At 39.4% G+C, this 17,625-nt stretch overlaps 1 protein-coding gene across 4 annotated transcripts in view; it reads right to left on the reverse strand.

Moving 5' to 3' along the window:
• Positions 1–5,991: 5,991 nt before the first annotated feature.
• The window catches only part of Ankrd28 (ankyrin repeat domain 28), a 143,606-nt gene continuing 131,972 nt past the window's right edge, over positions 5,992–17,625 (reverse strand). For 2 of the 4 annotated variants that reach the window (XM_029541391.1, XM_029541392.1), the window contains exons 21-27: positions 16,385–16,472; positions 16,212–16,295; positions 15,465–15,610; positions 14,665–14,747; positions 14,238–14,320; positions 12,667–12,758; positions 5,992–9,584 (exon numbers count right to left, since the gene is read on the reverse strand). In XM_029541391.1, coding sequence (XP_029397251.1) covers positions 9,298–9,584; positions 12,667–12,758; positions 14,238–14,320; positions 14,665–14,747; positions 15,465–15,610; positions 16,212–16,295; positions 16,385–16,472 — 863 coding nt within the window. In that variant the 3' untranslated portion in view covers positions 5,992–9,297. The remainder of the gene's footprint in view (positions 9,585–12,666; positions 12,759–14,237; positions 14,321–14,664; positions 14,748–15,464; positions 15,611–16,211; positions 16,296–16,384; positions 16,473–17,625) is intronic. The other 2 variants (XM_021202875.2, XM_021202872.2) reach the window with 2 other exon arrangements.

A 17,625-nucleotide genomic window follows, 5' to 3' on the forward strand; every position in this document is an offset into this window, starting at 1 on the left:
GGTCTGGCATTGGTGAACTAGAGTCCTGTGAAAACATACAGACAAAACTTCCCGAATGATGAAACATCTGGTCCATTTTATTATCCAGTTAGCAGGGCTTTTTTTTTTTTTTTTTTTTTAAATCTTATCAGAGGTTTGGAGTAAACTTTATATTAAGATGTTTTAAAAGGGACTTATAATTTGTTTTCTAATATATGATAAGGAGATGAGTATTTATAATCTCCATTTTGTAATGTAAACACCTGAGTCTTTAAAACTCGATGTGCTCTCTCCATACAGCCTGTTCTTAAGAGTATGGGGACGCCAGTGGACATAGGAGCGTTGTCCATTTTCAAAGCCCTTGGCATCCCCAAGATGTAACAGTAAAACAAATGCTGTACCGTATCTTTGAAGCCTCCACAGGTCAGACAGAAGCACAAATAACCTAAGTATCACAGATTGCAAGGGGGGAACACAAGCCCTGCGAATCAGTTACCATGGGGAGAACATGCATGGGTGGGATAAGCCAAGCAGTTCTGCAAGATGGCCCCAGCAGCCTTTGGAGGTGGAGAGCAGGCAGTGACTTGATGATGTGATGAATGGCTCTGCTGAATTGCCTCTGTAGAGAAAGCAATAGCCTTTGTCAGGGGACCAAGTTTTCCTTATCTTTATACATAGGACCAGGAAGCATAGAAGGGGCTTGTTCTGAGCATGTTCCACAAAGTTTCTAGACTGCGGTAAGTCTTGCGATTCCGAAAGCAGGGTTAGGACAGTGAAGCAGCCACAAGGCAGCAGAACATTTTTTAATATGGGAAAAACAACTTGGCTATATATTAAGAGTTAGCATACAAGTTAAAGGGTTTGTCCCCTAGTCTTTAAAAATAGTAATTATTGCTCCTTTGTCGTGTAGACGTTTCAGTGGGGAAAAACTCTGTCTGAACATCAATAATCAAGGCAGCGAGTCTGTGGAGGAACCCTAAGTAAACATCACTGTCTTGTTAGAATTCTGTCAATTTCCTTAGGGACTCTGGGGCAGCATCCAGGTTGAGAATATCAAACAATGGCTTCAATTTAGCTGTAGTTATTTTTAAGAAATGACAAATCCAATTAATATCTTAAAGTTTTACACTCTTGTCAAACAGCACAGCAGTGATGAATGCCACAGATGGCTTTAGCTGTTCAGGCGGCCTTGGGAGAAGGCTTAGGGTCAGGCATCGAAGCTGAGGGCAGTCAGGTTTACAGTATTTTGCTGCCTCCATCTTTAAGTCAGATTCCTTCTCCAAGGTCAAGTTCTCCTCCTCTGATTCATTGATTCATTACTATCTTCTCCTGAACTATCTTTTTTTTTATTCTATCAAGAAATAAACATTGTTCTTAGATCCTGAGTGAGACACCAATAGAGGAGTCCCTTCATGAAGGGGAACAGAGGGCTCCTGAGTGGACCAGAGCTCTTTATCACCTGCCAATGTCTGCTTACACATATTCAGATAGCAAGTGCTGTGAGAGGCATGCCTTTCCATTCCTGCTGCTTCCCAGGTTCAATATCTACTGTATAAGCTGGAGAGAACCACCAGCTGACTAGTGCGAACCTTAATTTTCTTTTCCATATGTTTAATAACACCAGAGGAAAACCTTTTGTCCATAGATTTACCTTGTCCTATTTTAGTGGGGATGATGTTTTACCAGAGGGAGCCCTAGCCCAAAGTGGCAGACAGTTCAGAGGGTCAACCTTCTAAGCTGCTGGGAGCCTCCACCAACAGTGGCAGGTTATTCACAGCATCAGCAGTTGGCTAGTTGGGGCCTAGATGAAGTCAACTCCAGCTGCGCCCTTTATCCAGTCTCCTCAGAACAGCAGCGGGCTTACTGCCTCAGGTCAGTTTGGGTGCCAGAATGCCAATAGCCAGTTTTGGCATCCATGTGTTGGGTAAACAGAGGCAGGTAGCTGTTGGGGGTTAGTGCTTAAGAGCTGCTGATGAGGGTGGATCCAGATACCTACAGGGGGCTGCTGCCAATGGCAGCCAGGGACTAGAGAATTTACTCAGCAGATTTTTTTCTCTGAGGGAACAAAGCTTAATTCACTGGGGCTGGCACTCCCTGTGGCCAGTGGAAAAGCTATGAACTCTTTTAACTCCTTGGGGCTGGTGGGGAAGGGAAGAGAGAAAACACACACACTCCTCTCTCTCCTTCTCTCTCCTCCCTCTCTCTCCTCTCTCTCTCTCTCTCTCTCTCTCTCTCTCTCTCTCTCTCTCTCTCTCCTCTCTCTCTCACACACACACACAAGAGTGGATGAAACAAAAGGCAGAGTTCAATAACTTCATACACACAAGTATATACATATATGCATGCATACAAGCATACAATACATAACTATAGACAGACATATACATAATTACACATAGAATGGTTAGAGCAAAGCTGCAGCAAGCAGGCTCCAAGCAGTTCACACACACATACATACATATACCACAACTCACCCAGACAAGCTTTACATAATTTACATATACATAATTGATGGAACAGTATTCCAACCTCCACTCACACCTTTTCATGTACACATACATGTACACAGTTGATGGATGGAAGGGACAATGTGCCAATCCCCACACTTTTTCTTCCAGTTTATATATCTCAGCAAAACCTTTTAAGCAGTATAAAATTACAATGTGATTACTTTTAGTTTTCTTCTAGTGAATGGTTATGAAAAAACAATGTGTTCTTCAATTTCATTACCTTTACAAGAAATAAGATTACATAGTACAGGTAAAGAAAAAAATTTCCCCCAAACCCAAACTAAGCAATTTGCTATAGACTAACAAAGTAAAGAGCAAGCAAGGTAGTTTTTCTCACCCAGTTTCTCTTACTAGCAGGCAGCAATTTGCAGTTACAAAGCAAGGAGTAATTAGGGGCTGGTGAGATGGCTCAGCGGGTAAGAGCACCTGACTGCTCTTTCAGAGGTGCAGAGTTCAAATCCCAGTAACCACATGGTGGCTCACAACCATCCTTAACAAGATCTGACTCCCTCTTCTGGAGTGTCTGAAGACAGCTACAGTGTACTTACATATAATAAATCTTTAAAAAAAAGAGTAATGATTTTATTACCTTTAAAAGTAATCTTCCAAGAATCTTAAAAGAATCACAGATCTAAGCTTTTATATAAAAATCAGTCATATCTACCTTAAATCCTCAGAATGCACATCTACTCATCAGCAACTTATTAAATCCTATCAGGAAGCTGAGGGCAAGGATGGACATCTGGAATCAATCACCACCAGTCAGTCTCGGTGAGAGTCATGTCGGCTAGTGCTGCCACTGTTCTCGCTCCCTCACCATAAGAGGTCCCTTGCTTAACTAGTAAGTGTGTCTTTCTGAACTTCAGTCTGCTTTCTAAGATTTTTCTCATAAGAGCCAGTAGTAAAACCATCTCAACCTAGCCACACCAACAATTTTTTTCCCCCCAAATATTTTCTAAGGGTGGCGGACATTGCTGACAATCTATGTTCTTTCCTAGTGTGGTGACTGAATCATAATCGGCTTCAGCAGCAATGCCTGAAAGAGATCAAGCATTGGTACTGTGAATGTCAGAGATACTGCCCAGTGAGGGACTGAAGCCCCTTAAAGTTTTCATAGAATTCTTAGATTAAGAGGGATGTGAGGGCAGCAAGCAAGCAGAACTCTGTAACAGTATGAAGTCCTCAGGACACATGGCCCTTTGGGTCATGCCATGCCAAGGCTCATCCCTGTGGCTGTGGTAACCTGTGGGCTGCATGCCATGTCATTTCTCCTGCATGGCGTTCAGTGGGGCGCTCCCCCTTCTCAGAGAAGGGGGGTTGGACTGTGATCCAGATGTAAAGTTAATAAATTAATGGAAAAAAACCTGAAACTCATTTTTAGTTTAAAATAGTAAGGAATATTTTAAGCTTAAATCACTACTCAAATTTTGTTTCAAAATCTAATTAAGAGAGCAGACAGGAGCAGGGTTAGAAACCCTCTGAGGAGTAAAGCTTTGTGCCTTGGTAAAAACAAAACCAAGATAAAAACAGCAGACAGAAACAGCCCATCATCTACAATATGTTAAAAGGCATTTTATTTCTTAAACAAAACATTAAACAACAAAAACCAACCAGCATTCAGAATGCAAGAGTGAGGTAACCAGAGGGAACCCAGAGAATGAACGAGGCAGGGGTGGGAGGCAGTGGAGCTGGCGGTGGAAAGCTGTTGTCAGACAACACTGTATGTCATCATCTTTTCTGAGTTTTAAAGGCAGCCACTACCCAAACCTTCTCCTCTCCCTTTAGTATCTGCTTTAGTCTAGTGTCTCTCCCATCACTAGTTCTCCACCCTCCAGATCCTACCCACATAGACGGAGTCAAGAACTGAACATGAAGGTGGAACACACCTGTGCAGCACTCAGAAGGGGGAGGCAGGGGATTTCATACCAGGAAACAAACAAAACAGAAACAAAAAAGAGGGTCCAGGGATGAAATGAAGGCCTCCAGGCACAACCAACCATCTCAGGCACACCATCTCAGGACTAGCTAAACTGTGGAAATGGCTGCCAAACCATGCTCCCCTATCCCAGAGGCTGGGTTTGCCATGCCACTTGTTAAGCCCAAAGACAGCAGATGTGGTGGTCAGAGGACAAATCATGTCGGTGTGCTCAGAATTCCTTCCAGGCTTATGAAAACTTTCCATGTCAACCTAGGATCAAGATAAAACAGATGAAGATCGGCTCCAAAGAGGTGGCAAAGCCCTCTGAAGGCCCCCGCTTGAAGCAGCCCCTCCAACAAGCCTGTGTCAGCCAACTTACAGAGGCATGAGGGTTATTTTAAGCAAGTGAGATGCAAGGTGCTTATGATGGCAACAGTGACTGAGGTGAGCAGATGGTAGGCTCTCTGGCTCCACTCTGTCACAAGGGTGAGTGACACCTCCCTCCCCCTTAATTCTCTACACCCAGAGCCTCAGTTCCATTGCAAGCAGCAGGTGTCCAGTATTGGCTGTGACCACATTCCTGTTTATTCTAAAGATATTGAGCTATGAGAATAAAATGAAAGGGAATTTAACAATTTTGAAGTCAAGACAAAAACCAGAGAATCAGCACACATGTCAGAGGGCACTACAGGCGAAGGAGGACTGTCTGCAGCTGATGTCAGGTTTTAAAAAGCAAGACTGTGGTCAAAAGTTATTTTGTCTTCTTCCACGTGTTAAATGTTATTAATAGTACCTACCTCATTGAATAGTCATGGGGATTAAGAGATAACATATTTCAAGGATTTGCGTCTTTGATACATGATCAACAGTGTACTAGCCTTTTCTATTACTGTTACCTGCAGAGATGATTTCAAAGATTATTAAAACTCCTTTATCTGTTGCCCCACGCAGCTACTAATATTTATCTGTTTTTAATGCCTGTTATTATAGCTCCATATAGCCTGTTATGCTCTCGTTTTACGTAGGAACACCCCCTGTTGAAGAGCACCGTGTCCCCATCTGCCCTCTTCCAAACTCCTGAACCTAGGAAGTCACATAGATCTTCTTTACCTGCTTCAGTCAGACTTGTTCCCCAACGTCCAGGTTCTGCACTGCCTTCCTGCCTTCCTCAGTGGCGGCTTATCTCAGTCCTATTTATCACTTTCTGCTTACACCATCTCATGATGGAACCATCAGCCATTAAAGGACACCACCACCATTCTGCCCTCTGATACTCAAGTACATAGCAGGTAAGGAACACATACTTGTTGAGTTAATACATGTGAAAGATTCATTTTGTTAAGTTCAAAAGTCTAAAATAACACTAAGAAGCCACTGAGTTCTTACGGACAAAATTCAGAGCTGGGTATGGAGGCACATACCTGTAATCGCAGCACCTAGACGTGGAAGAGGAACACTCAGGAATTCATTCTAGGCTGAAGGAAACACTAACAACCTGCAAAAAAACTTGTCTAAAAACCTGCCGCAATTTAACACATCTTCAAGAGAAAAGTTCTTTATACGTAAAAAAGAAAGACGCTTGATTTTTTACATTAAAAATCTTTATTTCATTTAAAAGATCCAATATTTGAAGCCAAATTAACTCCAAATTTACAGCTACATTTAGCGATCTCTGAACTAAATGGCACTGTTCGAGGTCACCTGTCATCATTATCTCCCCCAAGGTTGTTTCTGAGCAAAAGCTGGTATTACTGTAACACATATCTCAGATGTCACCTTTCATGCAGAAGTTAAAGGCCGACAGACTTTCCCCTTGTGGGCGAGGATAAAAACACAACCGACCCACCAGGTCCAATGCTTTGTGCACACTAGGTGTATGTAACTATAAAGTAACGTATGGCGCTGTGCTGTGCTCCTGTATTTATTCCAAATACTGGTGTTGGTCAACACTTTCTGGGATAGTACTTCAAAATTTCCCTCTTCCAGTGCACACCAAAGGAAGTGGGTTGCTCAAGCCAGAGACACACTACCACAAAGCAAAGGGACAGCTTTTCTAGTTGGCTGCTAACAGCACAAACCACCTCGCGGCCAATGCTTTCGGTTTTGGCATCCTTTACTTAAAGTGATGCAGGATCTTGGTCTCTACATACATATGAGGATAAATTAAAAGATGAGTTTGTTACTTTATAGCTACACATTTGACTTCAATAGATGTGGAGACAATGTGTCTAATGAGTCCATCTGGAAATCACTTCAGCAAAGGAGTCAACAGCCTGTGAAAGAGAAGACATGGCAGAGGGTGGAAGAGTCATCCTTCCCACATTCTCTTGGAGAACAGAGCTGGGCCCAAGGACAGAAGTTACCAGGAGGGAGGCTTCAACTCCATTAAGGAGACCTTCCTAACAGAGCTGCTCAACAATGAATGGACTGCTCGTGAGGTAGAGTCACTGGAAGTGTTCAAGGTGGAAAGACAACCTTGGAGAAGGGACTCCTGCATTTAAGAGGTTAGACTGGATGAACCTCAGGTCTCTTTCAATTCTGAGATTCTAGAAAATTCCCTCAGGGAATTCAGAAGAGAATTCCTAAAAGGAAAGAGAAAGCACACATATGGTATACTTTTAGAATCCTCTTGAGTTTTCTTTTTTAAAAGGTACAATAGAAATGTAGTCTACGGTCTTTTAAAATGCATATCTACCCTTCTCCCACTATTAATTAGGAAGGGTTCATTATGACTCCTTTATATTATAAAGAAAAGATGGAGATTATATTTATAATTTTGCAAATATTTTAGAAAAATGCTTAAAATCTAGTAGTCAATGCCCTAGAAACTTTATAGATTTTTAAGTAATATGCACAGATACAAATACATTATTCATTAAATACAGCTCACGTCTGTGTTTTATTATACTCTAAAATATACAGGAATCTTGATGTACTGAAAGAGTGCAAGTAAATACAGTATTCAAGCAGTCACTATTTCTATGTACATGCTCATTAATTCTTCAAAAAACCCACAAAATTATCAAATAGATCAAAATACTGTTCTGTGTTTTCACACTTTATATTCAGAAAAACCAGCTGATAATTTACAATGTCATAAAGTTCCAGTTTCACAATACAAAAAGGGTAAGATGAAATTGGGTATNATTTTGTTGCAATGTATGGAACTTTACCCAGCTCTATTAAGACCCCTCCCCCCCAATGTGAAATCATTGTTACTGGGAAAGTGACAGTTACAGTAAAAGAACCACAGAAAAGTGTCATTTAAAATTAGCCTAATGTCAGCCTCTTCTCTATTACCTGAAAGGCAGTCTNCANTTTGGCAGGCAATCTCTNTGACAGAAAGAAGCTGCAAACCCACTACTCTAGATCTCAGTAGGACCTAAAGCCTGAAATATTTTAAATCTTGCCCAATACAGAAATGCCTTCCAAATGACCTGATTTTGTTCATGTTATGAATCATCATCTAAGGCAAACTCCAGTGCTTCTGAAAAGGAAGCCAAATTGTTTNACGTTGATTTTTATAAAGAAAACCCCTGAAGCCAGGCAGTGGTGGCGCACACCTTTAATCCCAGCACTTAGGAAGCAGAGGCAGGTGAGTCTCTGTGAGATCAAGGCCAGCCTGGTCTACAAAGCAAATTCTAGGACAGCCAGGGCTACATAGAGAGAACCCTGTCTTAAAACAACAAACAANGACAACAACAAAAGAAAGGATGCATTCAAGAACCTTCCAGTACTGTGAGAAAGCATGAGAGGAAGGAAGCAGATACATTTTTAAGTATTTTCTTCTACATAAAACATTTACAATCCAGTTTGTATAGAATTCAAAACCAGCTTTNGACAATGGTTCATAACAANAGTCTTCAAAATTATTTTAATTTTGATTCTTGCTTTGCAAAGTTCAAAGATTAAAATAAATGACAATAGAATTCCTCCAGCCAAAAAAGGTAGAGGTCCCCAAGTAACTAATGTGATGCAGTGTGCCGCGCGCATGGAGAGGCTCAGATGTCCCCTCTCCAGGACTGCTGCATTACAAGAGGTGAAATAGTCTGTTTTTTAAATTCATTAAAAATTTCCTCCAGGGAATTCCTTAAACAAAAACAATTCAACTTAAAAGCAAACCACTCAATCGTGGGCAACAGCCCTGACTTCATCTGCATCTGTCTCTAGNACTTTCAACCATGCTGCACCCAGTTAACTGGTTCTGAAGTCTATAAAAACTGGAATTTAAAAACTTTNACATTAAAAAATGTAAAAACACATCTGCTTCCTCTCATGGTTTTTATACAGTGCCCGGAGACGCTGAGATGTCTTCTTATAAAAATCAACACCAAACCAAATCTGGCTTCACTTTCAGAAGCACTGAAGCTTGCTTTAGATGGCTTCTCATTTCATCTATTTCCGTTTCCACAAAATGGAGTTCTAATAAAAAAAAATCTGTACGTTATTTGGTCCTTGGCAATTTGATGNATACATAATGCCTATTATACCAAACTTTTATTGCATTAAAATTTAACTGTAATTTTATGGGTAAAATTTAATCTAGTGTTTTGATCTCTTTCTTTACAGCAGTGTTACCCATGTAAGCAGGTCAGGGAGCAGTGTCCCAATTTCTGGCACTGCAAAGCCAATTAAACGATCCCATAAAACAATCGACATCACTGTGTTTTCCACTGGTCAAGTCATTATTAAGATTCTAGAAGTTCCTTTTGCAAAACTTGCCTTTAAGANTCTTCTTCCTAATGTCATCATGTTTCTTCCATTCGTTCACTGCATGATCTTTCTTCAGGTTGAATCTGTGTATGATAAGAAAAGTGCTTTTTTCCTGAAAAAGCCCGGTTTGAAGTTTCAGTGTCAGAACTTCCTTAGAGCTGCAGCTCACTTGGCCTTTCAGTAGGTCTCTGAGTCAGAGTCGTTGAGCTCATCCACGTCGGTGTACAGGTACTCCTGCTCCCCACCAATGTTGTTGAAACTGCAGTAGGAGCTGGCTTCATTCCTCATGATAGGCAAGGCTTCAAAGCTAACTGTTTTTGAGGTGTTGGTATAACGGTTAATGGCATTGAATGTCAGGGATGTCAATGGGCTACTTGANGAGACAGGCATCATGGTGGCCAAAATGAGAGCCAGGCAGTCAGCCACATCCTTATTGGGAGCACAGGCCAAAGCTGGGGTGTAGCCTATAATTGAATTTAAAATGTAAAAGTTAACATCCCAAGATCTTCCATCTTCACACAGATTTGATGGCTTATAGCAGATACTGAGTAGATAAATTCACAACTGTCTAGTGAGCAGAAGGAGATACAGTGCTAAGAATGTGGGATAGAAGGAGAGCTTTCACACTAAGTAACAGAAGAGGGAACTAAAGCCTCACAACGGGTACTTCCCCATTCTCACAACTTACCCATCTCCAACCCAACTCGGGAAAGACGGAGCACTCTTAGAATAAAGGGAAGAAAAAAACCCAATAAACACACATCAGCTGATTCCCTTTAGAACAGTGAGTTGAGGCTTACTGTAATTCACACCTGTATAAGTTAACTTCTACACGGTGAACATCTAAACATGGAAGTATGTGAATTAAACATTAAAGAGATGATCGCTAACTATACACCAACTGAATTACAGAAGTCAGAATTTTGGTGTGCTTGTCAGCCTCAGCTGTGGATGATGGCTCAGTGGGTAAAGTACCCAGTAACATGAGAGCCTAAGCTCAATCCTGGATCCCACGTAAAGAAGCTAGGCATGGTGGTATGCACTTAAAAATTCCGCTGCTGAAAAAACAAGTTCCCAGGACCCACTGGGTAGATACAGCCTTGTGAGAAAATGATAAACTAAACAAAAACGTTAAAAGCTCAGAATTCCAGACAAGTATTTCCTTTTATCTTAGCAGAAAAATTTCCTCAAATATAGAGAGCCCCAACACCAAGCATCACTGGGAAAGCCATGGAGAAAGCATGTGGTACCTTGGTTGGCAAAGCACTAACCTTGTGGCTGAGATGGGAGAGAGGATGGTAAACATCCTACTGTGACGGCAAGTTCCAACTATCCCACATCAAGTTTGGGTTGCCCTTGGTTTAAGCCATGTGGAGCCAAAGAGTGCTAATGTTATAGATGTCTTGAAATTTTAGACTAGTTTTACTTACTGTTGCTCTGTTTTTCATATTACTGTGCTCATGTTTTAGCAGCTACATAATATGTACTTTAAAAGACATAACTTGTTTTAAAATAGGAAGATTTATCACAAACCAAATACTGATATAGCCACCAGCTGAATACTACAAACACTGCATGTCTTTTCCTCCTCCACAGTGGTAACCACTATTCTGACCTTTTCTTTCTGTGGTAACAAATTTCTTGTTGCCCAGTTTTTTAAAACCAATAAATGGAAGCATATAGTATACATAATTTAAAATTTGACTTCTTTTGATTAATTATATGAGACCTAATATTTTCACAGGTAACTATCGTCAGGTAACTTTCATTGCTGTATAGTATTTCAATATATGATCATATCACAGTATATACATTTAATTATTGGACATTTGGTTTTTCTACCACTTCCATATTTTCATTATTATGAAAATATGACAATGGAGCCTGAACTCTTCTAACACTCAGAAACTATCAGTGAACATAGACAACAAAGACGATCCTCTGCTCTTATGAAGTGCATATTTATTCTCATGGAGTAGACATTTCAACATGAAAAAAAAGCACATTATATTCTGTAAGTTACACAGACAATTTTACTGAAAATAAGAAGAAGAGATCATGATGACTGGGACTAAGAATAGATTAAAGTTTTCATTGAGAAGATGGAATTTGAGCTATGACTTCAAACAGATGAAGGATTTAGTCAAAGAACACCCGAAGACCAGAGTGTTCCGGGCAGAAGTCAGAGCTAAAACAAAGATTATAATGTATGCACTGATTCCACAGGAGGGGAGCTGGAAGGGAAGAGAGAAGCAGAAAGGACAGGGATAGGAAACAAGCTCGGAAAGGAGTGGAGTAGTTTGTAGTTCACTGTGAGAATTGTAAAAAAACTGATGGGAGAAACATTTCTTATGTGTTTTAAGAATTACCAGTGAGGGTAATAAGCAGAAAAAAAAAGGACAGATACTACTCTTACTTTAAAGAAAGAATCAGTAGCAAAGCTGATGGACTGTACAGTGGGCATGAGAGAGGAACCAAGGACAACTCCCCAAGCTATGAAGAAGAGAACTGTCGTCAATTGAAACCAGGATTGTTGTTGCAAGGGTAAGTCTGCAGCAGGTAAGGAAAAGGGCTGACAGTTCTATTAGACATCTATATGGTATTATTAATTAAGCAGCCAGCCATATGAATGCAGACACCGGGGAAGGTCGCTCCTAAATAAAAAGTAAGCAAGTCTCAGCAAGGAATTTTCAGAATCAAGGTTTAGAGAGGATCATCCAGAGGGCAAATGTAGACAGACAAGAAAAGCAGCAAGGACCACAGTCTTTAGAACTCTCCAGCATTGGAGTGGAGTCCCTAAAAGCCAAGCAAAGAAAGTTTACCAAGAAGGAGTACTCACATACCCAACCTGGCCTGCCAAGTGAACGGAGATCTGACTGACCACGCAGGAGAACCATTGGGAACCCTGATGGGAAGAGTTTTACAGTGTGGTGGGGACAGAGGCCTGCCAACAGAAAGGCAGTTTCTGAGTAGTTCTGCTGCAGTGGAAAACAGAGCAGCAGCTGGCAGAGGCTGTGAGATTAGTGATTTTGACGTTGGCAGAACTGATATCTTTATGTTGAGGGCTGAAAGGCTTGGGATACAGTTCAGTGGCAGAGTAATTGCAGTACTTGATTCCAACGCCACAAACACACAAAGTGACATTAGTAGGTAATGATTGCTAAAGTGATAGTCTCTAACAGGAAAAAGGGGACAGAATCTCATTTAAGAGTAGAAGGACTGGCTTTGTCTACGAATAGGACATGTTAGTAGGGCTTTGGCAAATATTTGTTTAACAAACAAAACCTTGAGTTCCAAAATGAATAGTGGTGAGCAAATAGGAAATAGTAAGCTTCATCTAACAAAATATATGTGCATTCAGAAGCTCACCTATCAGATGTACTTTTATTTCTCTTGCTCTTACCTTCTCTATTATATAGAATTCCTCAATATTAATTCCAATGCTCTTCCTTGGCCAATAAAAACCCTACTAAACTTCATTTTACTTCAAAGATGCACCATCAAAAGAGAAAAACTACAAGGAGTTGGTCCAGGGGGCCTACTTACCATTCTCATCAACAGCAAGTACACTTGCTCCTTTCCCCAGGAGCTCTTGAACAACCATTGTGAGCCCATTTCGGGCAGCAACATGCAGAGGTCTGTGGGGAAAAGTTGTACATATATGTGCAGTGAACAGACAGATACACACCTGGCTGTCAACAAACACTTGGCCAAGTTGTGAAGACCTAGAGATACAAACCTGAGCTCCCCCAGTTTTCAATCAGTGAAGATAGGAGGGAGAGCAGCATCTCCACAAAAAGCTCACCTTGGTCATCAGCAGTAGGTTCCTGACCTCATCAAACCCACTGTACCTAAGACTCCACATTCAAAGTGTTAGCCAAATGAACTACATTCTAATATATATATATATATCATAATTTTGAGGTTATAATTACATCATTTCCCCTTCCCTTTCCTTCCTCTAGACCCCTCCCATATATTTCTTTTTGTTCTCTTCCAAATTCATGGTCTCTTTTTTTCATTTATTGCTATTCCATATATGTGTATATACAAATACATTGCTATATATAACCTGCTGGGTCAATATAATGCTACTTGTATATATTATATGAATTCTTCTGGTATTAGATTGATGTACTCTTCCCTAGAGAAGATCATTTCATACTCTTGGTATTCCCTAGGTACCACTGGTAGTTCTTTGTAAGAGGTTGAGGCCTCCTGGCTTTCCCTGGTCCACTTTGGTATGGCTATTGTTGTCCTTGTTGACTGTTGATGTCATGTTGAGGCAGTCATTTTGGCAAGACTGTATAGGTGTAGCTTCTGACCTTACTACATGGCATACTCACACAAAAAAATTCCCTGACTCTCTGGCTCTTACCATCTTTCAGCCCCTGCTTTCACAATGTTCCCTGAATCTTAGATGCAGGAGATGCGTCCACTGGGACTAGGTGAGCTACAGTCTTAACTTACTGTTTTAAGAAATGAAGTTAATAAATACACAATCAAGGTTATAAACTTTTATACTGCAGTATCACAAATTCAAATACTCTTTAAAAGTTGTTTACTGGCCCAGTGACTAACATTTGGACATTTGAGGGATTTGACTGAACCCGGAATGTGAACTATTCCCATCTTTTTTTCTTTTTCTTTTTTAAAATGGAAATTGAAAGAGGATGATGGGAGACATGGGTTTAAGATCTCAGTGAAACTCAAGTCTTACTGCTTATACTCAGAGGCTGATTCTTTCGGGAACCTCTTTTAAGTTTATAATATATACACACACAGACAGAGAGAAAGCTAGTATGAAACAGCACTTTTCAGCTGATTTTGATAATACACAGAATAGCACTACCCTCCTTTAGAAAATTAAAATGAATAAGCAGACTGAGAAAAAGACCATTATTGTCAATGCTGTAATTTCAAATTGAAACAATGTTGCAATGTTAAAAATATTTTTAAATATTAGAGCTTTTAGTTATATGGTTTCAGAAATGAGTTCTGACAATTGTAAAAACTATTCTTTAAATGCTTTACAACTGATCTATTTTAAAAGTGCATTTACCTTTTTTTAAATTGTAGAGATCACTAAATTTAGTTAGATACTTAAAAGTACTCACGTTTGCAAGGCTGCGTTGGTTGCATTGATGAGGTTTCTATCTGTTATCTTTTCCAGAATTAACAAGGCACTAGTTTCATGACCCTAAAATTGTGGAAAATAGCTCTTAAAAACATCTCACTATAAAGAATAAACATATAAATCCAACCATCTCTGATATATGTACAATATTACACAACATACATACAATTTTTCTAAGCTAGTGTCTTAAGTATCTACTCAGACAAGCATCAGAAATAGGAATAAGAAGACAGGTCAATACGAAGTGCTAAGCTTGTATTTCAAAACCTAGTAAGCCAACACTCCCCTGTAACCTCACCCTACCTAAGTCATCATTATGTTTGCTTCCTACTTCTGTTCATTTTAGTGATCTGGAAAAAAGGTCAATCAACAGTAACTATGAGAACCCATTTAAACTATGTACATACCTTGCCACAAGCCAAATGAAGGGCGGTGTTTTTACTCTTATCTTGTAATGTCAGATCTGCACTAGCACTGCTAACCAGCATCTCTGGGAGGAAAAAGTGCATCAATTCTTATGCTTATGAACATGTTTCTTAAATTACCAGTAACTCACTGTAGAGAAACGAAGACATAGAGCAAAAAATATCCCTCTTGCAAATACTTACTTCAAGATAAATACTATAATGCACATTACCATAATTATAGGGAACTTTTATATTCTTATGCAAATCAGATTAACATTTTGGAGTGTTAATAAATTTCAAACATTGTTTTATGTGCTCTAGTTTTATAGGAACTTACTTAACCCTCACATGATCTTTTAAAGTAGATGCTGTCATTTTTCTCATTTTGCAAGTGAAAGAATTGAGGCAGGAGGTCACTTAATTAGATCTAGGACTCTCACTCATGCATTCTGACTTCATAGCCACTATTATTAAATCACGAGGTTAAACTACCCTGATAAAGAAACATGTGGCATGATGAGAGGCACTGGGAACCTAAGTTACACACAGGGAACAGAATTCAAGGAATTCCCGCAGCTCCCCCTCCTCCAATTTTTTAACTTGTGGGTTGTGCTTTACTACCTAGCCCAGAGTCGCCTTCTACTTCTCATCTTCTGAGAGGCTCTTGGGCAGCAGAGTTTATAGGAACAAACTAAGCTTGGTTCTAAACAGTGTTTCTTTTCTTATGGAGACACAATGTAATCAAGGCTGACCCTCACTCAAACTAGGGGCATTTCTACATCTCTAGACAGTTTCTTTACCAACTGTATTGGTTTGTCCGTTTTCTGCAGCCATCATGAGAGGTGTTTTTCCAGTAGAGTCTGCAGAATTGACCTGAGCATTCTGGCTGAGCAGCAGCTGTAAACACTCCACATGGTCTGTGAAGGCAGCGGCATGGAGAGGAGTTCTGGGACACAGTAAAATACACGACACAAGCTAAATGGCGCATATACTGGAAATAATTATTCTTTAGATTAGAACAAACAGTTTTCAAGGGTTTACTCATTATGTTACAAAAGCATTCTAAGAAACAAATAAGCTCAATGGGACTAATTTCTATTTTAGATATGTATACCTTACATAATCTAAAAACTCTTAAACTACAACTTGCCTAAATAAGGATGAACTATACATAAGACGGTTAACACTCTATCATTGAAGAAAACTTAAAAGAAATGGTTATCCCAAACTACTACTTATTACAATTGTTGCACTGCTTTTTCAATCTGTAATCCAATTTATAAAACTGTTAACATTTTAAGCAATTTTTCTCTGGGTTTAAAATTATATTTCTTCAAACAGGAGAGTAACCTTTATATTTTAAAATAAAGTGACAAAACTTAAAATTCCCTAATAATGTGAAAAATTTAAGACTTGATATTTTATATCTGTAAAATCCCATTTTCAATTAGTTCTGAGTTCTGTATAAGCGCTCAAATAGAAGGTCAATAGTTAACATATTTTCTCTTATTGAAAGTAATACTGGATGATACTAGTTGGAATCCTACCTTCCCTTTGAATCCGTGGCATTCACAATGCTGGCTCCTAAGGTATCAATCAGCATCTCAGCAGCACCCTCATTGTCGTTGATCCTGGACAAAACAACAAGGGGACATCAGTCTCACAGTGACAGTGCTTCTTAAACACCTCAGTAAATCTCATTCACTAGGGCTTTACTTACACAGCACAATGCAGGGGACTGAAAGCATTTCCATCTATTTTCTGGAAAACATCCTGTTCTAAAAGTAGCTCCACACATGTCTCATGACCTAATAGGTGCATAAGAACTAGATATTAAAATATAAGACATACTTGCAACAATCTCAAATACATAGAAGTATCTAGAAGGAAAAAGTTTAAGTCCCTGCTTGAATGTATCTCCACTTTTTACACACCTGCCTGCACACTTTTTTTTTTTTACAGTTCAAATAGCATGTTGTTTTGTTTTGTAACTTTCCTTTTCAACTAATAAGTGGTATATACCTTTCTTAAATAGCACATATAGGACAATTTCCTAAAACATTAGATATTGTGGAAAAAAAGCACAAATATGCTGACTTCTGAGAGAAGCACGCACACAGCCTTTTAAAAAAGCAACCTTAAAAACAGAAAACAAAAAACACAACAAAATAATAAATCCCAACCAAAACTTCAGATTTTCTTAGCCCGTGAGTTGGTTCTCCCCTATCATATGGATCCCAGGAAGCAAATTTAGGGTGGCAGGCTTGGTGGCAAGTGACTTTACTTGATGAGACATTTTGTGGATCCCACAAAAAAAATTATTCTTGTGAAGATTTTTAAATTTCTCAGTTCCTGTTAACAATGCAACATCACTAATAGCTGCAACTGTCAAATCCTGAGAGCAAGGGACACAGAGCTACCTACCACCCTCTGAGTTGGGTAAGGGCAGCTTTACTACTCTCTCAGGAATCAGCACTGGGTGGAACTGAGCTGACAACCTCACCATTTCTCTCAATACTCCAGAGAGCTATTTCTGAAGGTTAACTTTTGAAAGGAATAAATGAGATAATCAAAATTATACAAGCGTATGACTATATAAACTGAAATACTAAACTTTAAGCTTAGTAAGTATATAGCTAATTCTTTTCTAAAACCTGATCATCACTTCGAGAAAAAAGCTTGCTTGATTTTATTGGAGTGTTTCTATTTTTCTATGCAAGAATTTACTAATCAAAGTAAAACCATTCAATATATTACACTTTTAAAATGTCAAATTACTGTAAGGCTATAAATAAGGCATTCATTTTAGACTGTCTGGTCTGTTACTGCATTAACATTCACTTCTTCCAGCTCAATTCAGAATCACTAAAATCATGTTTGTCTGAAAATCAGACACGTCGTGTTTGTTTCTTATACAGAATGTACTTAGCCTAAGTTCATCAGTGATAGAGAAGAGAAGCA

The sequence above is a fragment of the Mus pahari genome, chromosome 8, assembly GCF_900095145.1.
Source record: "Mus pahari chromosome 8, PAHARI_EIJ_v1.1, whole genome shotgun sequence".
In the NCBI taxonomy this organism is placed as follows: Eukaryota; Metazoa; Chordata; class Mammalia; order Rodentia; family Muridae; genus Mus; species Mus pahari.